A 23,064-nucleotide genomic window follows, 5' to 3' on the forward strand; every position below is an offset into this window, starting at 1 on the left:
AGATAGTCTTTAATAATATTTATGAATACGAAATTCATTAACTGGTTATTTAATTTTAAAAAATATATTAAAATATATTTTATATTTTAAAAATTATAATTGTTAATTTTTTTTATTAATTTTAGTCGTTAAGTATTATAAAATTTTTAAAATATTTTTATGATTAATTAGTAATTTTTTTAAAAATATAAGAGATTAATTAATAAATTTTTTAAAAAATTATAAAATTTAAATAATAAAATATTTAATGATAAAATTAATGAATAAATTAATTAATATATTTTTTAAAACATAAAGTTTTAATATATTTTTTAAAATTAAGAAATTCATTATAAAAATTAAATAATAATTTTTTTAAATTTTAACTGGACTAATTAGTAATTTTTTAAAAATTATAAGAGATTAATGAATAATTTTTTTAAAAAATTATAAGAATTAAATAATAAAATATTTAATGATAAAATTAATGAATAAATTAATGAATATATTTTTTAAAATATAAAGTTTTAATATATTTTTTAAAATTAAAAAATTTATTATAAAAATTAAATAATAATTTTTTTAATTTTTAACTGATGTTTTAGGCTGTTATTTTTATTGGTGTGTCTATATATCTCTAATAAAAAAATAAAATGACTCTATAAATCTCCTACCAATAAGTACCTGAAAAGTCATTGACATTGATTGAGTACTAAAAAATACTTTCTTTTTTTTTTTTCTTTTCGTAAAAGTTAAATTATAACTAAATAAAATTTTATTTATTTATTTTATTTATAGATCTATGCTACTTGGAAAGCACCACGTTAAGGAATTAGAAAACATTAATCAAAATACATCCTATATAGGTAGGGAAGAAAAGACATTTCCTTTCCGTCCTGGACTTCCATCCTCCTGCAAACAGTAACGGAAGATAATGTATTATAAAAGGAAGAAAAAAAAAAGGAACAGGAAGGAAAAAGGAAAAGAAATAATAAATAAAGAAGAAAACTGAACTCCACGCACCAAAAGAGCGTGTAGAAAAAGTTGACAACGCAAAGAGAAGAGAAGACTGCACCTTTAAGTACACTTCCTACTCTAACCATTTTTCTTCTGCTTCCATTTTCTCTCTCTTAGTGTGTGAAGAAAAGAAAAGCAAAGAGGGAGAAAAAGAAAGAGAGATGAGTAGGCTTGCACCATTGTCAGAAGAACCCATTAACGAAGAAGAAGACAATAGCAACAACTGCTCAAAGAAAGGCCACAAGTCATGGAAGAATTGGCTCAAGTCTCATTTCTCTCTTGTCTTCAACAAAAAATCTGACTTAAAGATTCTCTTAAGTGTTCTTGGTTGCCCTCTCTTTCCAGTCTCCGTCCTCCCCAAACTCCCCATCAATCAGGTATGTTTGCTTCTCTCTCTCTCTCTCTCCTTCTTCATTCTCTTTCGCCATTTATGGTGATGAAGCTTTCGGGATCCTTCTCTTGTTTTGTTTTTAAATCCAAGTGCTTCATCTGCCCTTAACTGTTTTCAAGATTTGCTGTTTTTAGTTCTTGCTTGCTCTCTTTCTTTTATTTTCTTCTTCTTCTCTTTTTTCTTTGTATTATCGATAGATAAAAAAAAAAAAAAAAAGCTTAATTTTTAGTGCAGTTTTATTTTAGTAGAAGTTTTATATTTTATCATTTTGTTTTCATTTAATAATAAAATAATATATAGTGAAAAGTCAATGCAAACGTGAGAATTTTATTTATTTAATAATAAATAAATCGAATTTATTTATTTATTTAATTGAAAATTTTAGCTAATTTTAGGAAAAACGATATATTTTTTAAAATAAAGTTATTTTTTTATTTGTAAAGAATCTTATGAATAAACTTTATTTTTTTATTTGTAAAGAATCTTATGAATAAACTTTCTATATATATATATATAAATCTACTAATATTTTTTTATTTTTTAATGTTATAATAAATAATAAAAATTTATTTTTAAAAAATATAATTTTTTCCATATAATTTTTTTTACAAAATAAATGCACTAAATAAATATTTAATTTCCCCTCCACTCTCTTCTTTATAGTTTCTGCTTTCTAGCCTCGACTAAGATGCATCAAGGTCCTGGCTTGACTGTAGCCATCCCTCTCCCACCGTAAAAGAATCCAAAAAAGGACCTGACGTACTGCACTGCGTGGTCCATTTATTAAATATTTCATCAATTACATTTTGTAACCCAAAAAAAATTATAATTTTTATTTTTAGACTGTTCATTGTAATAATTACCCTTTTTTCCCATACCCAAAGATTCTGAGCAACTTTGTCCATGACAGCTAACCACCATCGTGTGGGTAGGGGTGGAAATTGACTTAAAGACGGTTATAATGTTAATTTTTCTAAAAAATTATTAATTTAAAGGTACTATTATTTTAATTTTTACTTTATTTTTAATTATTTTTAAAATTTTATTTTTTAATTTATATAATATAGAAAAACTTGTTAAGCAGTTGTTTAGTTTTGAAAAAAGCATGGAAATGTAATTAAAATTTTATAAATTTAATTCTAATTTAATTTTAATTCAGTTGAAATTTAATCCCACTCTTAATGGCAGAGGGTACAAATTAAATGAATTTTTGTCTCACCCACATAACAAGTAATTAATAAATTTATGTTTAATAGGTGTCCTCCTCAGCTCAATACATTATACAACACTTCACTGCGGCAACCGGTTGCCGGAAATTAGAAGGGAGAGTCAAAAACATATTTGCCACCGGAAAGGTCGCAATGGCTATGGTGGATGAGCCAGGCGGCTCACCCGGCTTAGCGGCTGGAGCCACCGGCGATTTACAAAAGGGGTGCTTTGTAATGTGGCAAATGGTCCCTAATAAGTGGCTAATTGAGCTAGTTGTCAGCGGCCACAAGGTTGTTGCCGGTAGTGATGGTAATGTCGCTTGGCGCCATACACCGTGGCTCGGCGCCCATGCCGCCAAAGGCTGCGTCCGACCTCTTCGCCGAACTCTTCAGGCAAGTAACATTAAAGCAAATATATATAATTGCACTATTGGGATTTTTTTCCCCTCTCAATATTGAAAATATTATTTTTTATTTTTATAAATTAATAGCAATAATCATTGAATGAAATTATGAATTTTACTGAGTGCATACTTTATTATTTTTATATTTTCATTGTAAAATATAATAGCAATAATCATATGAAACGAAAACGGAAGGAGATTAGGAGAATGGCAGATCCAACCACTCCCAAGATGCCGGATCTTGCTTCCTCTTCCCTTGTGCTGTTATATGCTAATATAGGAATCAATTTACTCATATTTCTGTCAGAAATGAAAATGCCAAAAAAGGTTAATAATATATTATCATGTTATTTTTTTTAAAAGCTTATTGGAGATGCTATAACTACTTTTTAAAATATACTAACAACGGTACTAAAAATCCATGCAGGGATTAGATCCTATGGCAATATCAACAGTATTCTCTACAGCACAGTACATGGGAGAAAAATGCATCTCAGGAACTGATTGTTTTGCACTGAAATTGTCTGCTGAGCTAGCAGACTTAGCTGATAGAAGTGATAGCACAGCAGAAATGATCAAACATGTAGTTTTTGGCTATTTCAGCCAGAGAAGTGGGCTACTCGTTTACCTAGAGGACTCATACTTGACCCGAATTCAATCTCCGGGTTCCTACCCTACATATTGGGAAACCAGCATCGCCTCCAAAATCAACGACTACCGGACAGTAGAAGGCGTGATGATCGCCCACGGCGGTCAATCTAGTGTGATGATCACAAGATTTGGAGATAACTTGAAATCTGGCCTTTCCATTACAAGAATGGAGGAGACTTGGAGCATTGATGATTTAGCTTTTAATGTTGAAGGGTTATCAATGGATTGCTTCATTCCTCCTAAAGAAGTGCAAAAAGATGATCCTGAAGAGAAACTAGACTGGAGTTGAATCTTTAAGTACTTGCTATATATACATAATAGAATAGCTGACAATTGGAAATTTTTTACAGCGCATCCGGTAGAATTCTATCATGATTTTGACTCAGACTAGAATTGCATGCACGATTACGTATTAGAGGATTATTATTCTTTACTTAATTTGTTTGTACATAGATAAGACAATAAGTCAATGTGTAACATATATGCTTTCTTTTCGCCTCGTCTAATTTTGTTTCCTTCAACAAGACTAAATGTATTAAAAGTGGTTTTTTTAATCAATATTTTTGGCTTGCTTAGATTGTACTATTCATTACAGCATGAATGATGTGCATATATATGTTCATTTATAGAAAATTATGATAGCTTTGTACCAAAGCAAGAGAAATAGATTTTTGTATTTGATTACCGATGGCTTAGGTCGAGTTTTGAAAAAGGAAATAAGTTCAAAATTAGGTCGAGTTTTGAAAAGGGAAATAAATTTAAAATTTACTAAAATTTACTATGCAAGCTGATCCATTAACATACTATTCAATTCGCGATTAAGATAACCGAGAGTTCAGGCTCGCCATAAAGGGGTCTAGCCAATGAAAAATTTAGTTTGCTTGACGTGATAGGGAATAGAAGTAGAAGAGCAAGTCCAGTTATATCGTAATTCATCAGTATGAGCCCTTTCGTGGAGGATAATTAAATAGCTGACTTATGAGAACCATGAGTAATAAGTGAAATTATAATAGAACGGCAGTTATGCGTCGATAAAAAAAGAATAGAAAAGAAAAGTATGACCGTTTCACACTAAACTTTTTTATATAAATAGAAACTTATAATCTTGAATTAGTATTTATAAGTATCAATTTTACATATTTGAATTGAGAATTTCGATTTTACTTTTACCTTTCTTTAATAAAAATATTGAATATTTTATTTTATTATAAAATAAATGAGTAATATATATATATATATTAAAAATTAAATATGTTTTTAATTATATTTTAAAACCTTTTGAATTAAAAATTTATTTACTTTTATCAATATTTGAACATATTTTTCATTTTATATAAAAGTAAAAATTGAAATTCTTAAACAAAGAATGAAAAAAAAAAAGAAAATGATTTATACAAGCAAACAGTTTATAAGATTCCAATCCGTTGATTTATTTTATGTTTTTTTTTTAATTTTTTTATTAATTATATCAAATATTTTGATTAATTCTTAAAAATAAAATATTTTGAATTCGAGGACTCCAAAGAGCAATTGGAGAAAAGGAGAAAGAAGCAGCTGGAAAGTGAAGTGAGAATTGTTTCTTAAAATGTCATGTTTGCTCCGGTATAGCCGATGGCTTTCGCGCTTCAAAAGCCGGCAATCCCAAAAGAATCAACTTCTGGCATTTTCCTCCGAAGCAGCCACTGAGAAACCCAGACCTCCTCCGATCCGTGTCGGACTTACTGAGTCGGCTGGTCGAGGCGTGTTCGCCACCCGGAGAATCGGTGCCGGAGACGTCATACACAGTGCCAAACCGATTGTTTCTCATCCTTCTCTCTCGAGTATTAGTACTGTCTGTTATTTTTGCCTCAAGAAGCTGAATTTTGTGGAGTTTAAAAGCCAGAGTGTTGCGTTTTGCAGTTCAGAGTGCGAACTGAATGCTAAGGTATAATGATTCTTTTTTTTCTTTTTTTTCCGTTAGAAGCAAATAATGTGCATTTTTTGATGTTCTAAACGCCAATCACATGTTCGATGTTTTGCTTATGAAACCAAGTTAGATACATTTTTCATCATGAGAAGTGGCTTGCTTGCTTGTTATGATTAGCAATAAATAAGTGGTGTTCACTTGTATAAGTAGAATTATGATGTATAATACAGCATTTGTTTATAAATTTTCTGCTATTTGAGAATAGAATTGCTTCCATTGTGCTTGCTTTGAAATGGTTTTTGCTTGGACTGGACGTTTGATGACCAAAGGAGACGGTGATGGGTTTTTCTCTTGTTGTTTTTTCAAGTTAGTATCTATTTTTCCTATTTCAATGCCCCTTCAATTCCTTAGAAACGTATGTAAATCACAGTGGTGTTGACGTTTGATTGGTGCTTGATACCTACTGATAACTAAGTCAAAGTTTTAATTATTGTCATTATGCAAGTGGATGCATTGGAGAGCGCTTGACAAGATTGCTGACTGGTCAGTTATCTGCTAATGCAAGCTAAGAGATTCACTGAAATATGAAAATTTTTAGTTGGAGTATGATGCGCTAGTTCTCTTCCGGGCACACATACTGAAATATTAAATAAATTCAAACGATTCTAGTAGATGTTTATAGGTAGGCATACTTGGCCCTATGTATTTTAGGTGAATGAATCGATTTGCTTCTTATGACTTACTTCACTTTGATGACGTATTTGTTAAATGCCTTAAGAATTTCCAATCAGATGCACTACATGTGTAATTTAGTCAAATACTTTTCTTGAAGTTTTCATGATTATGTATGAACATTGATCATGGATTTGGACAGATGGGGTATAGGTTAGTTCTAAGCAAATTGGTGTATTTGAATGATTTGCTTTATTGAAGGTTATCAATGAATATATTGTCATATTTCTATTTATGTCCCATTTTTATTCTATAAAACTATTGTCTCCTTGGTCATTTCTGATTTGATCAAACCATTGGGATGATGAGGGCTTGTGTTAACATCATTCATAACATGGAATATGATGATTGAAAAATTTAAATTTGTGAATTTTTGTGGTGTAGGCTATACACGCACGCGCACACGCACACACACATAATCTGCATGATGCATTTAATATAGAGTTTCAATAGGGAAGTCAAGTTGAACCTGAACAACTCTGATAATTGATGAGATTATCTTTTTCTTCTATACATTTTCTGAAAGCTTTCCTTTATGAATTGAATTTTAAGTCTATGTTTCCTTATCTTTTAGGTGTTTTATGATGTAGAGACAAAGGGAGATTGGCTAGCTTTTGATGACTATTGCCGGTATAAAAGTTTCTGAAAGCCATTTTGTTTCACTTGCTTGTATGTTAATGATGTACTGTTCTCGTTTTTTGATTTTTGATTCTGCCATTGTTTAAATCTAATATATTTGTGATCCTAGAGTCTTTGTCTTTTGTGCTACAACAACATTGGCTTCTACTCTAAATTACATCAAGTAAAACAACTTAAGTATATATGTCTAATCCCTCTTAATTCTTTACTAAAGGTTAGGAACTTAGGTTTATAAAAAAATTATACTTAGGAACTTAGGTTTATAAAAAAAATTATACTAAGTTTCCAGATCAAATCAGCAAACCTTCCATTTATTAATTACTGCTATATTTGTTCTTTGTATAATATGGAAAATGTGATGTATGGCATTATCTTTTATTATACCTAACCTGCAAAATAGTTCATTTGTATATCTTACCTTCACTTCTGTCATTGTACAGGACCCAAGGTCTAAAGTATCCACTTGTGGTAAAACGGTTGGCTTGTTTGGTTATATCAGGAGCTGCATCTGCTGAAAGTCTTGACATACTTCAACCTGCTAGTTTATCTCGTGAGATGATTTTAGAGGTGAGAACCTTTCATAAATATTTGTTACGGTGATGTTGGAAACAACTTTTATCAGGAGTGTCAAATACTGTGCCATTTCTACCTTCTTTTTCTTTGTCACTTGACATCCCTTTTATTTATGCTTGTTTGGATTTCTTTATAACATCCAGGTTGTAGGTTTAATGTACAGAAGCAACCTTATGGTGATACGAGAGAGAGGACATGTACATGTAACCTCTCCAAATTCTGCAATGCAGAATGCCTTGTGCACTAGGAAACTCTTCACATTTTATGGAGGAAATCCTCTTTTATGCCTTTCTGCCTGCTTAATAAGTTCCATGCATTCTTTTTGTTAATTGTTATAGGATATAGTTGCAGGTTTCAATAAACAAGGCTTTTATTGGCATATTTTATATGCCTTACTTGAAAATGTTAGCAGTATTTCACCCATTTCTTTCCCTGCTTTTTGTTGCTGTTGTCAAGCCTCTTTTTCATTGCAGAAACTAACATCATCAAGTGCATATTTGAGGAATTTCAACATACCTTATGAAAATAGGAGTCTTGATATGAATTTTATTATGGAAGATGTGTATGAAAAATGCCCATTGCAAATACATACTTTAATTTAGTGTCATTTTACAGATGGAAGAGGGCTTTGGTTTGCTGAAGAGTGGCTTTGTTAACTCAAATATTGCTGATGAACAGATAGCATGTATCCTCCGAATGATTTATTTACTTTATATGTTTTTAATTAATTAGCTGTTAGCTTGGAAGTTTAGAGAGAGGAGTTGCCTTTGACTATTTAAGTCTTAACCAAGCAATGGTACATTAATGTGCTGGCACGCATTCGTATCAATGCATTTCGTATTGAATTGGCTGTAGGATTGCATGAAGATCTTTTGTCATCAGCCGCTGCCTGTATAGAGGCTGAAGCTGCTGTGGGAAGTGCTGTTTATATGCTTCCATCCTTTTACAATCATGACTGTGGTAAGTGTTCCCCTTCTCCAATACGGAGCCGGCTTTTTCATGGCAGGATATCCTGTTTGTGTATGATTTAATGCAGAGGTATCCACTTTTTATAAATTTATGGGACAAGTGGAAATTGCAATGGATATATAAAAATTCATTGTGAATTTTTTATCCTTCTAGTCTGCATGTGATGCTTTGTTCAGTTAAGATTATTCCTTACTTGGATCTTGGACTACTTGTGAGATCATTTATTAGCTAATAATTTTGAAATTAAACAATGCAAAAATGGTAATAGTATTTTGTCCACCTTAATACCGACGAAATGGGCAAATATTGGCTTGCATTCACTCCTGGCATCTCTATCAGAAATCATGACCAGGTCAAATAAACTAAAGTGGCTAATTATTTACTGCAGATCCTAATACACACATTATATGGATAGAGAATGCAGATGCAAGATTGAAGGCTCTTCGAGATATTGAAGCAGGTTTTGTCTCTTGAAATGCTGGATTTTCAGATATTTTCTCCTTCTTTGATGTCGATTTTTTCCTCTAATATGCAAAGCTTTCTTAATTTGCTATTGGGGAGTGGCATAGTAGTGCGGTTGTTGGAGCAACCCCTTGATGCTTCTTTTGCTTCACACACACATAGTGAGACTTTTCATACAGATATCACCTAATTTTTGTTGACATGCATGCTCACTTGTGTGCACACTTATCACAAAAGCTAATTGCGCTAATAAGTTCTTATACTATCTATCACAAAGCGTTTGATTATGCTATGCAATTTCTTTCAACAAGAGTCCATTTGTTCAGGCAGTGGAAAATGAGTCAGGAAGGCTTTTGGTTGCATCCCAACAATATGCTTCTATGATATTGCTTCTTGAAGCAGTGTGATATTGCACCATCAAGAAATCATTTTACTCCTCTTGGTTAATATTGCACCAAAAAACTAATAAAACTGAAGCTTCAAATGCTGATCTGTTTCTCCTTTCCTAGCACTTTGGGGAGTCGATATTCTGCTTATTTATTTGAAGAATGGTCATAAGAAGACTCACCTTTGGTTATTGAACTTGTCACTGGTTTTCCATATCAACTCTTCAATTTACCAAATCATTAAACTTTATGAACTGATTTAGTAGTCTTAGATTCTATGGTTCAAACTCTGATATAGCATTTTCGCCTCTATATCTCAATTTGACTGCAAAGAACACTAACGGACCATCTTACGTCCAGAGATTCTCTGTCCTCTCCATTATCTCTCTACTCTCTCTTGGCCTGCCAGAAAGAGAGAGAGAAAGGAGATGAGGGCCATGCTGAAACTAGTGATGAGTTCAGTAACCATGGGAAAAATTAAGCACAATTACTGCTTTATGTTTGTGACATTTAGCAAACTTGGTTCTGTGAAAATCAACATCCATTAATGACAACTTCCATTTGATATTGCAGATGAAGAGCTCCGGATCTGCTATATAGATGCCAGTATGGATCATGATGCTCGACAAAAAATCTTGCTTCAAGGGTTTGGCTTTAAGTGCAATTGCCTTCGGTGTATGTCAGGAGAATAAGTGTTTTGATTTTGTTAGTTGTATTACTTCATTTATTGTTAGAAAAAGTAAAGCGAATAGCTTCAAGTACTGTTGAGAAAGATGCAGCAGCAGCATCTGGGCTTGTTACTAATTGCTATTACTGTCTCCCTCTCAACCTGTTATGTTTTAATATAAGGCAAGTTAAAATTGGATTAGGATGTTTAACTTATATTTTATCTTTTAATTATGAGTTGATTTCTATAAACTTCAGGATTTTAATTTTAATTTTTCTAGTTAGGTTACAATTATTGTCTATTTAAGGTTACGTGAAGCAGGAGTCGTCCAGTCTCCAACTAGAGCAGAATGGATAATGTTTCAAAAAAAGAAAGTCTCGGGATGAATAGATATTCTCTTTATCTGAAAAGGTTAAATATAATATAAAATCAAGAGTTAATGTCAAAAAAAAATATCTACTTTTTTTCGTTTATTATGATTATATTTTATATTTTTTTTAATTAAATTAACTTTTTAAAATTATTTCAATTATACTATATAAACTCTTAATTCAAATATTAAAATTATTATATAAATGCGAGAATTTTGGATCTTTCCATTTTCTCTCATTCTGAATTGTTTTTTTATTTATTTTAAATCTTATCATAGCTCGAATTGTAGTTATAAAAAAAATAAAGTCTATTTAAGTATGAAAGAAATTTTTGACAATGAAAATTGAAAGAAAAAAAACTGGCAATGAAAGACCTTACTCTTAATAAAAATGAATTTAACAAAAGAATTTAACGGAAGAAATTTTTTTTTATTTGTGTTAAAATAAAATATATGGTATGGAAATAGAGAATTTATTTATTTTTAATTAAAAAAGTTGTTAAAAATTTTATAATACTAACCTTTAAACTCTTTATTTACATACTAGCGATATTCTTTATTTCTCAATTCATCATATATCATCTTCATCATATATCATTAAATACTAATTGAATTTTCGCATCACTTGACACATTATTACCATCACCATGTTAACATATCACATCAGTAAATTTCAAGATAAAATTGATAATAATTTAAAATTTTAAAATAAAATTATAATTATAATTTTTTTTTACAATTATCTATTTTATTAATAAATTTATTTTAAGAGATGAAAATGGAAATTCTATTCTATACTTCTATATAAATTATATATTCTTTTAATCATTTAATCAAATTAGACTAGGGAATCAAAATCTAACTCAATTCATATATTATAAATTTTTTAAAACTCATTCTAAATATTAGCATAATTTAAAAAAATAATTTATTAGCATTATACTAGAAAGTTAAAAGAATAATTAAAAAAAATATCATTAAAAATATTATTTTATTATTTTTAATATTTTAAATTGAATAATGTTAAATAGTATTTTAACATTTCATAATTAATATATTTAATAAAATTATTTTTCTTAATGATAATTATAAAAAATAATGCTAAATAATAAATATATTGAACAGATTCATGTAACGATAATAGTTTTAGTTAAAATAAAATAAGAAAAATTGTTATTATACAATTATTGATAAAAATATAAATATAAATAATAATTTTTAATTATATTTAATAATAAAAAAGTAATTTTATAATTTTATAAATTTTCTGTTATATTAGTGGTGCATTTAATTAAATATTAACAAAATTAAGATTAATTAACAGAAAAAATAGCATATTGTATAAAAATAAAATATATTATTTTTTTTATTAATTTTAAATTTTATTAATATGACGTGATAATTTTATTAATTTTTAATATATAAATAAGTATATTTTAAATAAATTTTAATTGATAAAAAATATATATTTTTTTTACAATTAACTCTAAAATCAATTTGATTTTTCTAAGTTAATTATGTTTTTAAAGATTTGAATATTCATTACACAGGTATAAACATAATAAGGTTTGAATAAAAAAGAAATTAAAGTGAACAAATAAATTTAAACACGAACACGTGTGAAAATCTACACTTATACAAATAAAATTTTAAATTAACACAAATAATATGATATTATTTTTAATTATAACTATTTTTTTTATTTATTTATAAAAAATAAGTTAATATTTAGAAATTTTTTTTATATAAAATAATTTCTATAAAAAATATTTTTCACGTAAAATATTTCCTATGCAAATGAAAAATATTTTCAATAAAATAATTTATTTTTTATTATTTAATTTAAATTTAAAAATAAAATATATTATAAAATATATATGTGGATGTATTAATAAAAATTTTAAATTATTGATTATATTTTTTTAAATAATATTTTCCTTAAAATGATAACTTTTTTTGATAAAAAATGTTTTTTATTAATTAATTTTTTAAATATCCTAAACATAAAAAATATAAAAAGTACTGAATTAATTTTCAATTAATTAGAAAATATCTTCTGAATTAAACAAAGCTTAGACATATTTAATGATTGGACTAAATAATTAATAATCTGAAACGATATGGGTATAAATTTTTTTATAATTAATTTTATTTTTAATAATATAAAAATTAGCTAATTAATTTTAATTAATTACATGGGTTAAATAGTAATTTTTTTAAATATTATTTTACTTTTATAAATGTCAATTAAAATAATATTTTTAAAAATATTAAAAGCAATAAATAATATTGAGTAAAAAAGAAAAATATTTTTTCGACGTCTTTTGAATCAGTGGTGGTTAGGTAAACTATACCAAAACTACATTAAATTTTTTAAAAAAATTTAGTAGTATTAAAAAGTCTGTAATTTCAGACTGGTGTCGTCGCGCATAAAAAAGAAACAGCGACGTGGAAAATGCGTTTGCCGGGAGTCGAACCCGGGTCTATTGCTTGGAAGGCAATTATCCTAACCGTTGGACTACAAACGCTGATGTCGGTGAGATTCTAATAATTTCTAATACAAAACAATCGTATTTTGTATTTTTAGTTTTAATATTGCAAAACTTAGAATAAAACTCATTCGAATTGTGTTATTCAGTACTTATTTAGTAAAATTGTCAAACGGTTACTGATATGTAAACTAAAAATGGCACATTCTAGTTTTTTTAAAAAAAAAACTTAATTAGTATTAACTAAGCACTTTATGAAATATTTTTTCATATTTTTTAATATTTAAAATAGTTAAAAAATTTAATTAATTAAAAAAAATTTTTAATTAAAAAAATATATTTTCTACGCCTTCAAATTCTTATTAAGACTTCTATTTATAAATTTGTTAATAAAATTTATTTTTTATATTAAAATTAAATAATAAAAAAATAAATAATTTCATTAGAAGCAAAGGGATATTTGCTTGCACATTGTAGCAGCAAACATCTCAAGGATATCTAATCTCTTTATCAGGTTGAGTTGCTTTCTTAAGTGATATATGAGATTTGATACTGTGACCTATTAAAGCTTGTTTGTGCCAAGAAATGAAGTTTGGAGTTTTTCAGATTTTGGGGTGTTTGCAGTCTCCCTTGGGATTCTTTTAACCCTTGCTCACCCATATTGATGAAGTTGTGTTCTCAATAATTGTCTCACCTTTCCACAGCAATGAGATTTTTCTTAATTGATTTTTTTTAAAAAAAAATAAATATTCATTTAGTAGATACAAATATAATAGGCTAAAATAACAATACAATAAATAATAAATTGTAAATTTAATTAAACACATGCAGATAAGCAACAATGCAAGAAATGGAAAAGTTTATAAAGAAAGATGCGTTTGCCGGGAGTCGAACCCGGGTCTATTGCTTGGAAGGCAATTATCCTAACCGTTGGACTACAAACGCCGACGGGAACCAAGTCTCGAACAGCAACCCTTGGTCATTTCCCCCCAACATCTTGAGACCTACCTGTCCACTCACTTTCTTCATCTTCTATTACTTCCGACTTGTTTTTCTTTTATTATTTATTGTTTTTACTTGTTATAACAATTATATATATTTAACTTTTTAATCAAAAGGCCTAGTTTGACTTGTTGCAACAGTAGCTAAATGCATATAGTATTTAGAAATGAAATGAAGGTTGGATAAAAAAAATGAAATGAGGGAAATTATAGCAATGAAAGTTAATATGTATATATACCTTATCAAATGAAAAGGTCTAAGTATCAAATAAACTAGTTCGGGGAAAGAGTCGAACCTGCAACAACATTCGCAAAAACTTCAATCTTAAGAGCTCAGTCGACGAGAACGTCGACCATTTAAATGGAAAGTGTTAGGGATCTAGAATTGTGAAGGACTAAAATGTAATTTTTCAACATGAGATTTCTTGAAAAAGAGATGGGTAGAAATTAATATAAAATAATAGTATCAAAAGAGTCGTATCAATTTTTTGTAATTCATTTTCATGTAATTATTAAGGGGTGTCATCTTAAACATATTGATGTCTCCTCTTTGCCACAGCTCAACTTGTTCTTAAACCTCTTTAGTGGGTCAGACTGGTGGCCAGCCGGCTACCATAGGCCTATTGAGTCTCTTTGCTTCCAACCCTTGTAGGCATTTCCCTGTCTGCAAGTGGTGTGAGAATCGTTGTATCAAATTGTGTAATAAATATTTTGCCTCTGAAATGAAATGAGTAATCCTTTTATTAAAATCTTTGTGCCTACATGCGATATTTGAATTGTTTGTGCTATTATGTTTATTTGATACTGATATCCGTTTCATATATATATATTGCTCACTTTAATAATATTCTAACCTTTTGACTAACCGATATGCTTTGTTGTGCAGATTAACATATAGATATATCAGCTGATTTATTTTAATACTATTCAAGTCAAGTACCACACGGTTTCGAATAAGTGTCAAAGTGTTGGCCATTAAAAGAGAAGAAAAAATAGAACAAAGAAAATAACATAAATAGAAAGGAGAGGAAAATAAGAGAAAGAAAAGATTATAACATATTAGAGGAAAAAAGAGCGGAAAGTGAATAAAATAAAAGAACAACAAAAAATATGGAGAGAAAAAAAAAAAAGGAGAATGAGAAAGCTAAAGGAGATTATAAAACAAATAATTAAAGGCAGAAAATGATGGCATTTGTAAATATGATACACGATTATATTACCCATTTATATTAAAAAAAGTTTTCTTTCCTTTAAAGTTATCCATAAATTTCATTAGTAATTAAAAAGACAAGCCTTCCAAAAAGGAAAAAAGTTTTGATCGACGTGTACATTATTGTGTATGTGCTCATATATATATATATTAAAAATAAAAAGGGAGAAGAAAAAAAAATAAAAAATAGAAAAAAATAACATAAATGGAAAAAATAAGAAAAAAGAAAAAAATATAAAATAATAGAGAAGAAAATGAGTGAAAAGTGAATAAAATAAAAGAAAAATATAAAATATAAAAAAAAAAAGAAAATGAGAAAAGTAAAGAACTTGTAAAACAAATAATTAAAAGGCAGAAAATTATAAATAAAATAGCCATTGTAAATATGATACATGATTATATTATTAATAGATATTTGATTTGATAAAATTTTATATATTTATTTATATATTTCTGAAATTATATCTATATAATTTGATTCATGCTTTCTAGTTTTATTAAACTTTTATATTTAATTTTAAAATTTTTAATTTTTTTCTATTATTGAACATTTTCGCATTTAGTGTTTGTATAAAATAAAATAAATCAATAGATAAAAGGAGTCGCTTTATAAAAAAATCTAATAAAGTTTGGAAAAATTTTAATAAAATAAATAAAAATATGAAGCAGTCCCATATTTTTCAGATCGTGTTTTGCTCTTCTCTTCGTGTAATAACTCATATTTTTACTAAAATCCTTAATTTTTTAAGTTTTAGCTAATGACTATGAATTAGGAATCTCAATGAAAATATAAATACATTATACTTAGACTTTTGTCCACTGTGAATATATATATACCACGAAAATTACAAGGATTCAATGAGTAGAGCGGTAAATGAGCCAAACTATTCGTGAGCTACTCGCGACTCGACTCGATAAAAACTTGACCGAGTTCGGCTCGTTTTTTAAACGAGCCAAGCTCGAGCTCAATTTTGAGACTCGTCACTTAAACGAGCTGAGCTTAAACTCCATAGTATTCAGCTCGTTAAAACTCGCGAGCTGGCTCGTTTTTAGGCTCGCGAGCTGATTCGTTGAGAAGGCTCGCGAGCAGGCTCGTTGAGAAGGCTCACGAGCAGGCTCGTTAAATAGACTCGTTAAATAGGCTCGTGAGTAATATTGTTTAAATAAATTGGTGAACCAATTCGTTAAATAAATTTATGAACAAGTTCATTTTCGACATCCGAGATTCCACCAGACGGTAGGAATTCCGATACCAGAGTCTAGCTGGATATTATAATTAGGATTAATAAGATGAATTAATTGCATTAAAATTAAAATATCCCACTATGCGCTGTTGAGTTGTTAATTTTATTATTTTATTTTATTTTAATTTTTACAACCATATTATTATTTATAATCTAAATAATAATGGGATTTACGTATGTTTCATATTTAATTTCCAGTACAGAAATATTAAAAAAAGTATTTTCCATAAGTTTTATTACAAGCCTTTAAAGTTATAATTTTAAAGTTATTTTTTTTAAAATTAAAATTAATAATATTAAAAATTAATTTATATTATTATTATAAATTTAATTTTGAATTAATTCACTTTCTAAATTATTTTTTTGAAAGCTACCCTAATTATTATTATTGTAGTTAAAAAAATGTATAATTAACAATATGGTTAAAAATAAAAAATGTTATTGTAAAAAAATAGTTAGAACAATTTTATTATTTTATATTCTAAAAATAAATTATATAAAATATAATTTTAAATTAATTTTATATTTCATCACACTATGAAATATAATTAATATATATTGTTTAATTATATTTTTTTAAAATTAGTACATATTTAAAAAAATTTAAGATGTGAGTTAATTTTGGATTATATTAAAATAAATTAATATAATAAAATGAAAAAAAATTATAATAATAATATAATATTTTTAATGTTATCAATTTTAATTTTAAAAAAATAATTAATAGAATTCTAATCTTTAAAACATTTATAATTCCACCTCAACTTTAAAATTTTACCTATTAAATTATGACTTTTTAAGTTTTAATTAATTTTACTATGAATTTCGTTAACGTACCAATTACATAAAAAAAATGAGTGTAATTGTAAAAATTAAAAAAAAAGATTTTTTTAATTAATTTTTACAATTATTTGAAAAAGTAAATAATTAATTATACCCTTACTTTGTATGCATTTTTCCTAAAAAAAAATTGAATTCTATTTAATTCATTTATATTCAAAAAAAAATTATTTGTTTGAAATCAATTTAAATATAATAGAATTTAATTCAATTCTTTTATATTAAAAAATTAGTAATAAATTCAAATTAATTTAATTTTCATAATTTTTATTATTTATAAACTAAATATAAATATTTATTTTTATAAACAAGAATTATTTTTATCACACTCATCAAAAAATTATTATTAATATTTTTATAATATTTAAAATCTGAAATTTACATAATTTTTTTACCATTAAAAATATAAGGATTATTTTTTAAAAATTAATAAATAATAAAATAAATTTTTTAATATTAATTATAAATGTATTAAATATTAATATTCAATATTAAATTAAAATAATTTTTAAAATGAAATTATTAATTAAAAATAAAAAATAAATTTAAAATTAAAACAAATAAAAAAATAATTAATAAAAAAATGAAATAAAAAGAGTTTTCAAAAACTAATTAAATAATTTTGATATAAATAGTTCCAACTTCCAAGTGAAATGATTTTTTATAAAATTCTAACAATTTTGATAAAGTTTATTTTTAATTCAAAATCAATGATGCATAAGAATTCAATTTTAAATTAAATTTTTATATTATTAATTTTATCGAACACGAAAATTTAAGAAAAATTTTATTTTTTAAAAATTTTTTAAAATAAGATATTTCAAAATAAGAGTTTAGTCTCTGTATATATTCTTTTAAATATCAAATATATTTTAATATATTTTTTAAATTTAATAGGGTGATTAATTAATTTTTCCATAGGAATTAAATAATAATTTAAAAAAAAAAATCCATTCATATGCTGTAAAAGTTGAAGTCTAAACCAAGCCAGTCCATGCAAGGTTACCAACCTCAAGAACACTCTCTTTTTCACTTGATTTTCTTTATGCACAAGTAGGATCTCAAACCAAGAAATAATAATCAAACGAAGGATCTAAAGAGAACTCCCCGGCAACTTAGCCATCGGCGGTAAACATGTGAAGGGGTGGCAAAAAGAGAGTTCTTGTAGAAATTTTCTCATTTCTTTTTTAAAACCAAAAAAAAAAAAAAAATCATTGCTTTGAAATATATATATATATACCTAACCCATTTCTCCTTTTCCCTTAAAACCAAACGAAAACTCAATGTCATTTCTTATGGAGCTTAGTTAGTTTACTAGCTTTTATTTCCTTACTCTTTGTTTTAGATAGTTATTAGCTAAGATTTCAAGCCAACCATTTTTTTAACTGCAAAAAAAAAAAAAAAAGAACAACTAAACTTTGTCAACTTTCTTTGTCCATCTCAAATTCTCTTGTTTTTCTTGCATTGATGGGGTCTTTGTTCCTCAATTCTCCCACACTTGCAACTAATAAACTTGCTAAACTCTCTGGTAAATTTCAATGGTGTTTCTTGAGGAGGAAGAAGATGAGTTCTAGCTCTATTGTTTATTGCCAAGGTGGTGGAAAGGCAATAAGATCTAGTGGATTCTCTTCAGTTTTGACAGAAAGATCATCATCAACCCTAGTTGGTGATGATCATGCTGCAGCTGTGATTGATGCAGGAAGCTTGGTTTTGTCCCCAAATGGAAACAAGGGCCAATCTGAAATTTCTATTAAGGATTTTGATTCTTATGGTGGAACAACTAGCTCTTCTCTTGTTGAGATTCAAGAAGGCATTGGCATTGTCAAATTTCTTGGAGGAAAAGGATTTTTTATCACTGGTGCAACTGGGTTCCTGGCAAAAGGTATCAATCATTTTTCATTGAGCATTCAAGCTTAAGGCATCAATGGTTGAGTTTCAGAAATACAAGGTTATTTTTTTTGTTATGTTTAAGGTTAATGTGGTTGGATTTTTATATTCCTTTGATGTAAAATTTGCAGTCCTTATAGAGAAAATTCTTCGGACCATGCCTGATGTTGGAAAGATATATGTTCTGATCAAGGCTAAAAACATGGAAGCTGCAATGGCAAGATTAAAAAGTGAAGTATGTTTTTTTACGTTTATGTTAATTAGTAGATTCATTTGATTATTGGTTTTGTAATAAAAATTTTAATTTATGGCCATGCTTAGATAATAAATGCAGAGCTGTTCAAGTGCCTTCAACAAACCTATGGAAAATCCTACCAAACTTTCATGTTGAGCAAATTAGTCCCTGTGGTTGGCAATGTCTGTGAATCTAATCTTGGGTTGGAAGAAGATTTAGCCAACTTGATTGCCAATGAAATTGATGTGATTGTTAATTCTGCAGCTAACACAACTTTTGATGAGAGGTTATGACAATCTTTATATATATATATGTGATTTCGAGTAATATTTTGCTGCATGCATGTGTATAATTGTGATCATTCTGAAATTGCAGGTATGATGTTGCCATTGACATCAACACAAGGGGACCTTGCCACCTTATGAGCTTTGCAAAGAAGTGCCAAAAGCTCAAGCTCTTCCTGCAAGTATCAACTGGTGAGAATTCAAACACAAAAGAAGTAGCATAAAGAATGATGGTAAATGAATTATCCTGCATTTATGTAGGTTTCTGTTCTTTTATTGCAGCTTATGTTAATGGACAAAGACAAGGAAGAATCATGGAAAAGCCATTCTGTATTGGAGACTGCATAGCAAGGGAAAGTTTCGGAGATTTCGTCTCTGAAAATACACCAAGATTTCCACCAACTTTAGATGTTGAAAATGAAATGAAATTAGCTTTGAATTCCAAAGAAACTTTCCAAGAAAATGATTTGGCTCAAAAGATGAAAGAGTTGGGTTTACAAAGGTGATTAGTCTTCTCCTTATCTTGTTCACTATTTCCATTTTTAGTACTGTTTCAGAAGGTAAAACTTTCTTGTAGAATAACTCTCTATCAGATTAATTTCATTGACCATGGTAAGTTGAACTGAATAAATAGTAACTTAAAAGCAATGACAGTTGACTCCTGAACAGGGCAAGAAAATTTGGGTGGCAAGACACATATGTCTTCACAAAAGCAATGGGGGAAATGATGATTGATAGCTTGAGAGGAGATATACCAGTGGTCATAATTCGGCCGAGTGTAATCGAAAGCACTTGCAGAGAGCCATTTCCAGGATGGATGGAAGGAAATAGGTATTTTATCTCTTAAATACTCACCCCATTAGTACTGCAGATTACTGTCGAATTGCCATCTTCACTGCATTGTCTCTTTCTCAGGATGATGGATCCAATAATTTTGTACTACGGAAAAGGTCAACTCACAGGATTCCTAGTGGACCCAAATGGGGTTCTTGATGTAGTAAGTATCTTAGATTCTTTGAGTTGTATGCATATTGGGGTTCGGACTTGAGATCTCTCAGTCCTCGAGATGGCTCCAGTACCAATGAGCGCATTTGTATATGCATACGAGTTCTTGTTTCTTTCTTTTTTGACTTGAGAAGATATGATATGCTGCTGCTGCTGCTGTGTTGAAGGTCCCAGCAGATATGGTGGTTAATGCAACCTTAGCAGCAATAGCAAGGCATGGAATGGTTCAAAAATCAGGCATAAATGTCTACCAAATTGCTTCATCAGTTGTAAATCCACTAGCTTTTGAAGACTTGGCTAAACTCCTCTATGAACATTACAATTCAACTCCATACATGGACTCCAAGGGCAGTCCGATCCACGTTCCATCGATGAAGCTCTTCAAATCCATGGAAGATTTCTCTGATCATCTCTGGAGAGATGTGATTCAACGAAACGGGTTAGCCGAATTAGCCTCATCAGATAGGAAGCTGTCTCTAAAACATGAATTTATCTGCAGAAAATCAGTAGAGCAAGCTAAGTATTTGGCTAATATTTATGAACCATACACTTTCTATGGTGGAAGGTAAGGAAAGAAAACAAACAAATTTTTTAGCTCATTCATTACTTTTCGAATGGATTCTTCTATGTTTAACTTGAAAATTGTAATGCAGATTTGATAACAGCAACACTCAGAGATTGATTGAGAGCATGTCTGAAAATGAGAAGAAGAAATTTGGATTTGATGTGGAGAGTATTGATTGGAGAGATTATATTACAAATGTTCATATTCCTGGTTTAAGGAGGCATGTCTTGAAGGGAAGAGGGATGTGTAGCTGAAAGATTTTACACAGCAAATCAAATTATTACTTGTTTAAGTCCTGCAACTAATTGTAATAAGTGTTTTTTTTTTTTGTTTGGAAAGATAAAATCCTGTCAAGACGAGTAAAAAAAATGTTGCCTTTTTGACATGGTTTCTATTACCAATGATTTTGCCATGTTCTTGTTATGTAATTCTGAATGAATTCTGAAACTTTGTGTGTAAGAAATCCCAAGCCTTTGCTGGAATCTCATTTCTTGCATCTAATGATAATTCTAAAGATAAGGATTAAATTATAATTTTTTTAAATATTAAAAATCAAAATGTAGATTTTTTAAAATATATAGTTAATGATAAAACTACAGTTTATTCTTTATATTTTAAAAAATAAAAACTTTATATTAAAAAACTAATTATTTAGTTTCTATACTTTATTAAAATTAACTATTTAGTATATCTATTTTTAAAAATATAATAAATAGTTATTGTCTTTTCGATAGTTAACTATCTAGATATGTCCATTCAAATTATTAACTATATATAGTCCCCCATTTATTAAAACTATTAATAATATTTGAAATGACTAAATATAATTTTATATTATAATTATTTAATTTATGTAATTTCAAAATCATAATCATTTAATTTATATAATTTCAAAATAATAATTATTTAATTTATATAGTTTAAAAAAATAAATAATTAATAATTTAAAAAATAAAAACTAACTAAGACGAGTTTTTATATTTATATTCAAAATTTTTAATTTTAAATAAAAAATTTTCTACTTTTAAATTTATTATAATTATATTAACTTTTTAAATTAATTTTAATCAAATTTAATTTAATTTACACACTAGTGGATATTTTTATTATATAAATAACTTAATCAACTGAAATTAAATTTTAATTAAGATATTAAATCTTTAATTTAATGAAATTTTAAAATTATATAATTGAAATATTTATTCTCTTTTACTTAAATAATAATTTTAATTCAAAATTTTTGATAATTATAAATTTAAGATTTTAACCAAAATTTAATTGAAATTAATCAAATTATTTATATAGTAAAATAATGATATACCATATAAACTAATTTAAATCTAATTAAAATTAATTTAAGAAATTACTATAATTATAAAAAATTTAAAAATTTGAAATTTTTTATTTAAAATTAAAAATTTTAATTATAAATATAAAAATTTATAAAATTATGGTTCTTTTGTCAGTTAGCCTTTTAAAAATAAATTAACTAACTAGCTAACTGCACCAAACCACATGCAATAAATAATTATTTTTTTATATAATTTTTAATAATAAATAATCAATCAATGTAACGTATTAATAGAATGAAGAAAAAAAAGCTAATTTAAAAAGAATGGATTATTATTTAACTTATGAGAAAATTCATTACTTTTTAGGTTTTGTTGTCTCTTGAAGCAACTAAGAGAGGTTAATTGGGTTTATAAAAAATTTAAGGCAAAAAGACAAATTAGAAGGCAATAAGGAAGAAGATAATCAATACAAGGATTTATAGAGGTTCAGCTATCTCAAGTCTACGTTTTCTCCTCAAGATCCTTCTTGATAGTTCAACTCTACTATCAAATCTTATTTGGGTGAAGATTAAAATCCCTTACAATCTTATAATAATCTTTTGCTCTTAACAATTATCTTTTTCACTCAAGAGCAATCCTTTGCTTAATGCCACACCCA

General features: G+C 27.5%; 3 protein-coding genes and 2 non-coding genes across 5 annotated transcripts; 3 read left to right on the forward strand and 2 right to left on the reverse strand.

Annotated features, from left to right (window-relative positions):
* Nucleotides 1-1,093: 1,093 nt before the first annotated feature.
* LOC110620644 lies at nt 1,094-4,150 on the forward strand. Its single transcript, XM_021764453.2, has 3 exons — nt 1,094-1,373; nt 2,644-2,988; nt 3,427-4,150. The coding sequence occupies exons 1-3, from the start codon at nt 1,158-1,160 to the stop codon at nt 3,937-3,939; spliced, it is 1,074 nt and encodes a 357-aa protein (XP_021620145.1). The 5' UTR covers nt 1,094-1,157; the 3' UTR covers nt 3,940-4,150.
* Nucleotides 4,151-5,153: 1,003 nt separating this feature from the next.
* Nucleotides 5,154-10,255, forward strand: LOC110620325 (histone-lysine N-methyltransferase ATXR4). Its single transcript, XM_021764013.2, has 7 exons — nt 5,154-5,574; nt 6,863-6,918; nt 7,368-7,494; nt 8,116-8,185; nt 8,281-8,460; nt 8,858-8,929; nt 9,891-10,255. Exons 1-7 carry the CDS (start codon nt 5,236-5,238, stop codon nt 10,007-10,009), a joined length of 963 nt encoding a protein of 320 aa, XP_021619705.1. The 5' UTR covers nt 5,154-5,235; the 3' UTR covers nt 10,010-10,255.
* A 2,555-nt stretch (nt 10,256-12,810) lies between these two features.
* On the reverse strand, nt 12,811-12,882 carry TRNAG-UCC. Its single transcript has one exon. It is a non-coding gene; the product is annotated as a tRNA-Gly (tRNA).
* Nucleotides 12,883-13,716: 834 nt separating this feature from the next.
* TRNAG-UCC lies at nt 13,717-13,788 on the reverse strand. Its single transcript has one exon. It is a non-coding gene; the product is annotated as a tRNA-Gly (tRNA).
* Nucleotides 13,789-18,393: 4,605 nt separating this feature from the next.
* On the forward strand, nt 18,394-21,515 carry LOC110620028 (fatty acyl-CoA reductase 2, chloroplastic). The gene is made up of 9 exons (XM_021763581.2): nt 18,394-19,020; nt 19,157-19,260; nt 19,347-19,546; nt 19,636-19,736; nt 19,827-20,046; nt 20,214-20,375; nt 20,460-20,541; nt 20,717-21,114; nt 21,203-21,515. The coding sequence occupies exons 1-9, from the start codon at nt 18,606-18,608 to the stop codon at nt 21,366-21,368; spliced, it is 1,848 nt and encodes a 615-aa protein (XP_021619273.1). The 5' UTR covers nt 18,394-18,605; the 3' UTR covers nt 21,369-21,515.
* The last annotated feature ends 1,549 nt before the right edge of the window (nt 21,516-23,064 follow it).

This window comes from Manihot esculenta, chromosome 8, assembly GCF_001659605.2.
Source record: "Manihot esculenta cultivar AM560-2 chromosome 8, M.esculenta_v8, whole genome shotgun sequence".
NCBI lineage: Eukaryota > Viridiplantae > Streptophyta > Magnoliopsida > Malpighiales > Euphorbiaceae > Manihot > Manihot esculenta.

What these genes read in the sequence shown, in the direction of transcription:
- LOC110620325 (XM_021764013.2), top strand. Translation starts at nt 5,236, where the DNA reads ATGTCATGTTTGCTCCGGTATAGCCGATGGCTTTCGCGCTTCAAAAGC. An exon ending in CTTTTACAATCATGACTGTG is followed by an intron (nt 8,461 to 8,857) that starts GTAAGTGTTCCC and finishes TATTTACTGCAG; the next exon opens with ATCCTAATACACACATTATA. An exon ending in TCTTCGAGATATTGAAGCAG is followed by an intron (nt 8,930 to 9,890) that starts GTTTTGTCTCTT and finishes TTGATATTGCAG; the next exon opens with ATGAAGAGCTCCGGATCTGC.
- LOC110620028 (XM_021763581.2), top strand. Translation starts at nt 18,606, where the DNA reads ATGGGGTCTTTGTTCCTCAATTCTCCCACACTTGCAACTAATAAACTT. An exon ending in TGGCAAGATTAAAAAGTGAA is followed by an intron (nt 19,261 to 19,346) that starts GTATGTTTTTTT and finishes GGCCATGCTTAG; the next exon opens with ATAATAAATGCAGAGCTGTT. An exon ending in AAAGAGTTGGGTTTACAAAG is followed by an intron (nt 20,047 to 20,213) that starts GTGATTAGTCTT and finishes ACTCCTGAACAG; the next exon opens with GGCAAGAAAATTTGGGTGGC.
- LOC110620644 (XM_021764453.2), top strand. Translation starts at nt 1,158, where the DNA reads ATGAGTAGGCTTGCACCATTGTCAGAAGAACCCATTAACGAAGAAGAA. An exon ending in CCAAACTCCCCATCAATCAG is followed by an intron (nt 1,374 to 2,643) that starts GTATGTTTGCTT and finishes TATGTTTAATAG; the next exon opens with GTGTCCTCCTCAGCTCAATA. An exon ending in CTCTTCGCCGAACTCTTCAG is followed by an intron (nt 2,989 to 3,426) that starts GCAAGTAACATT and finishes AAATCCATGCAG; the next exon opens with GGATTAGATCCTATGGCAAT.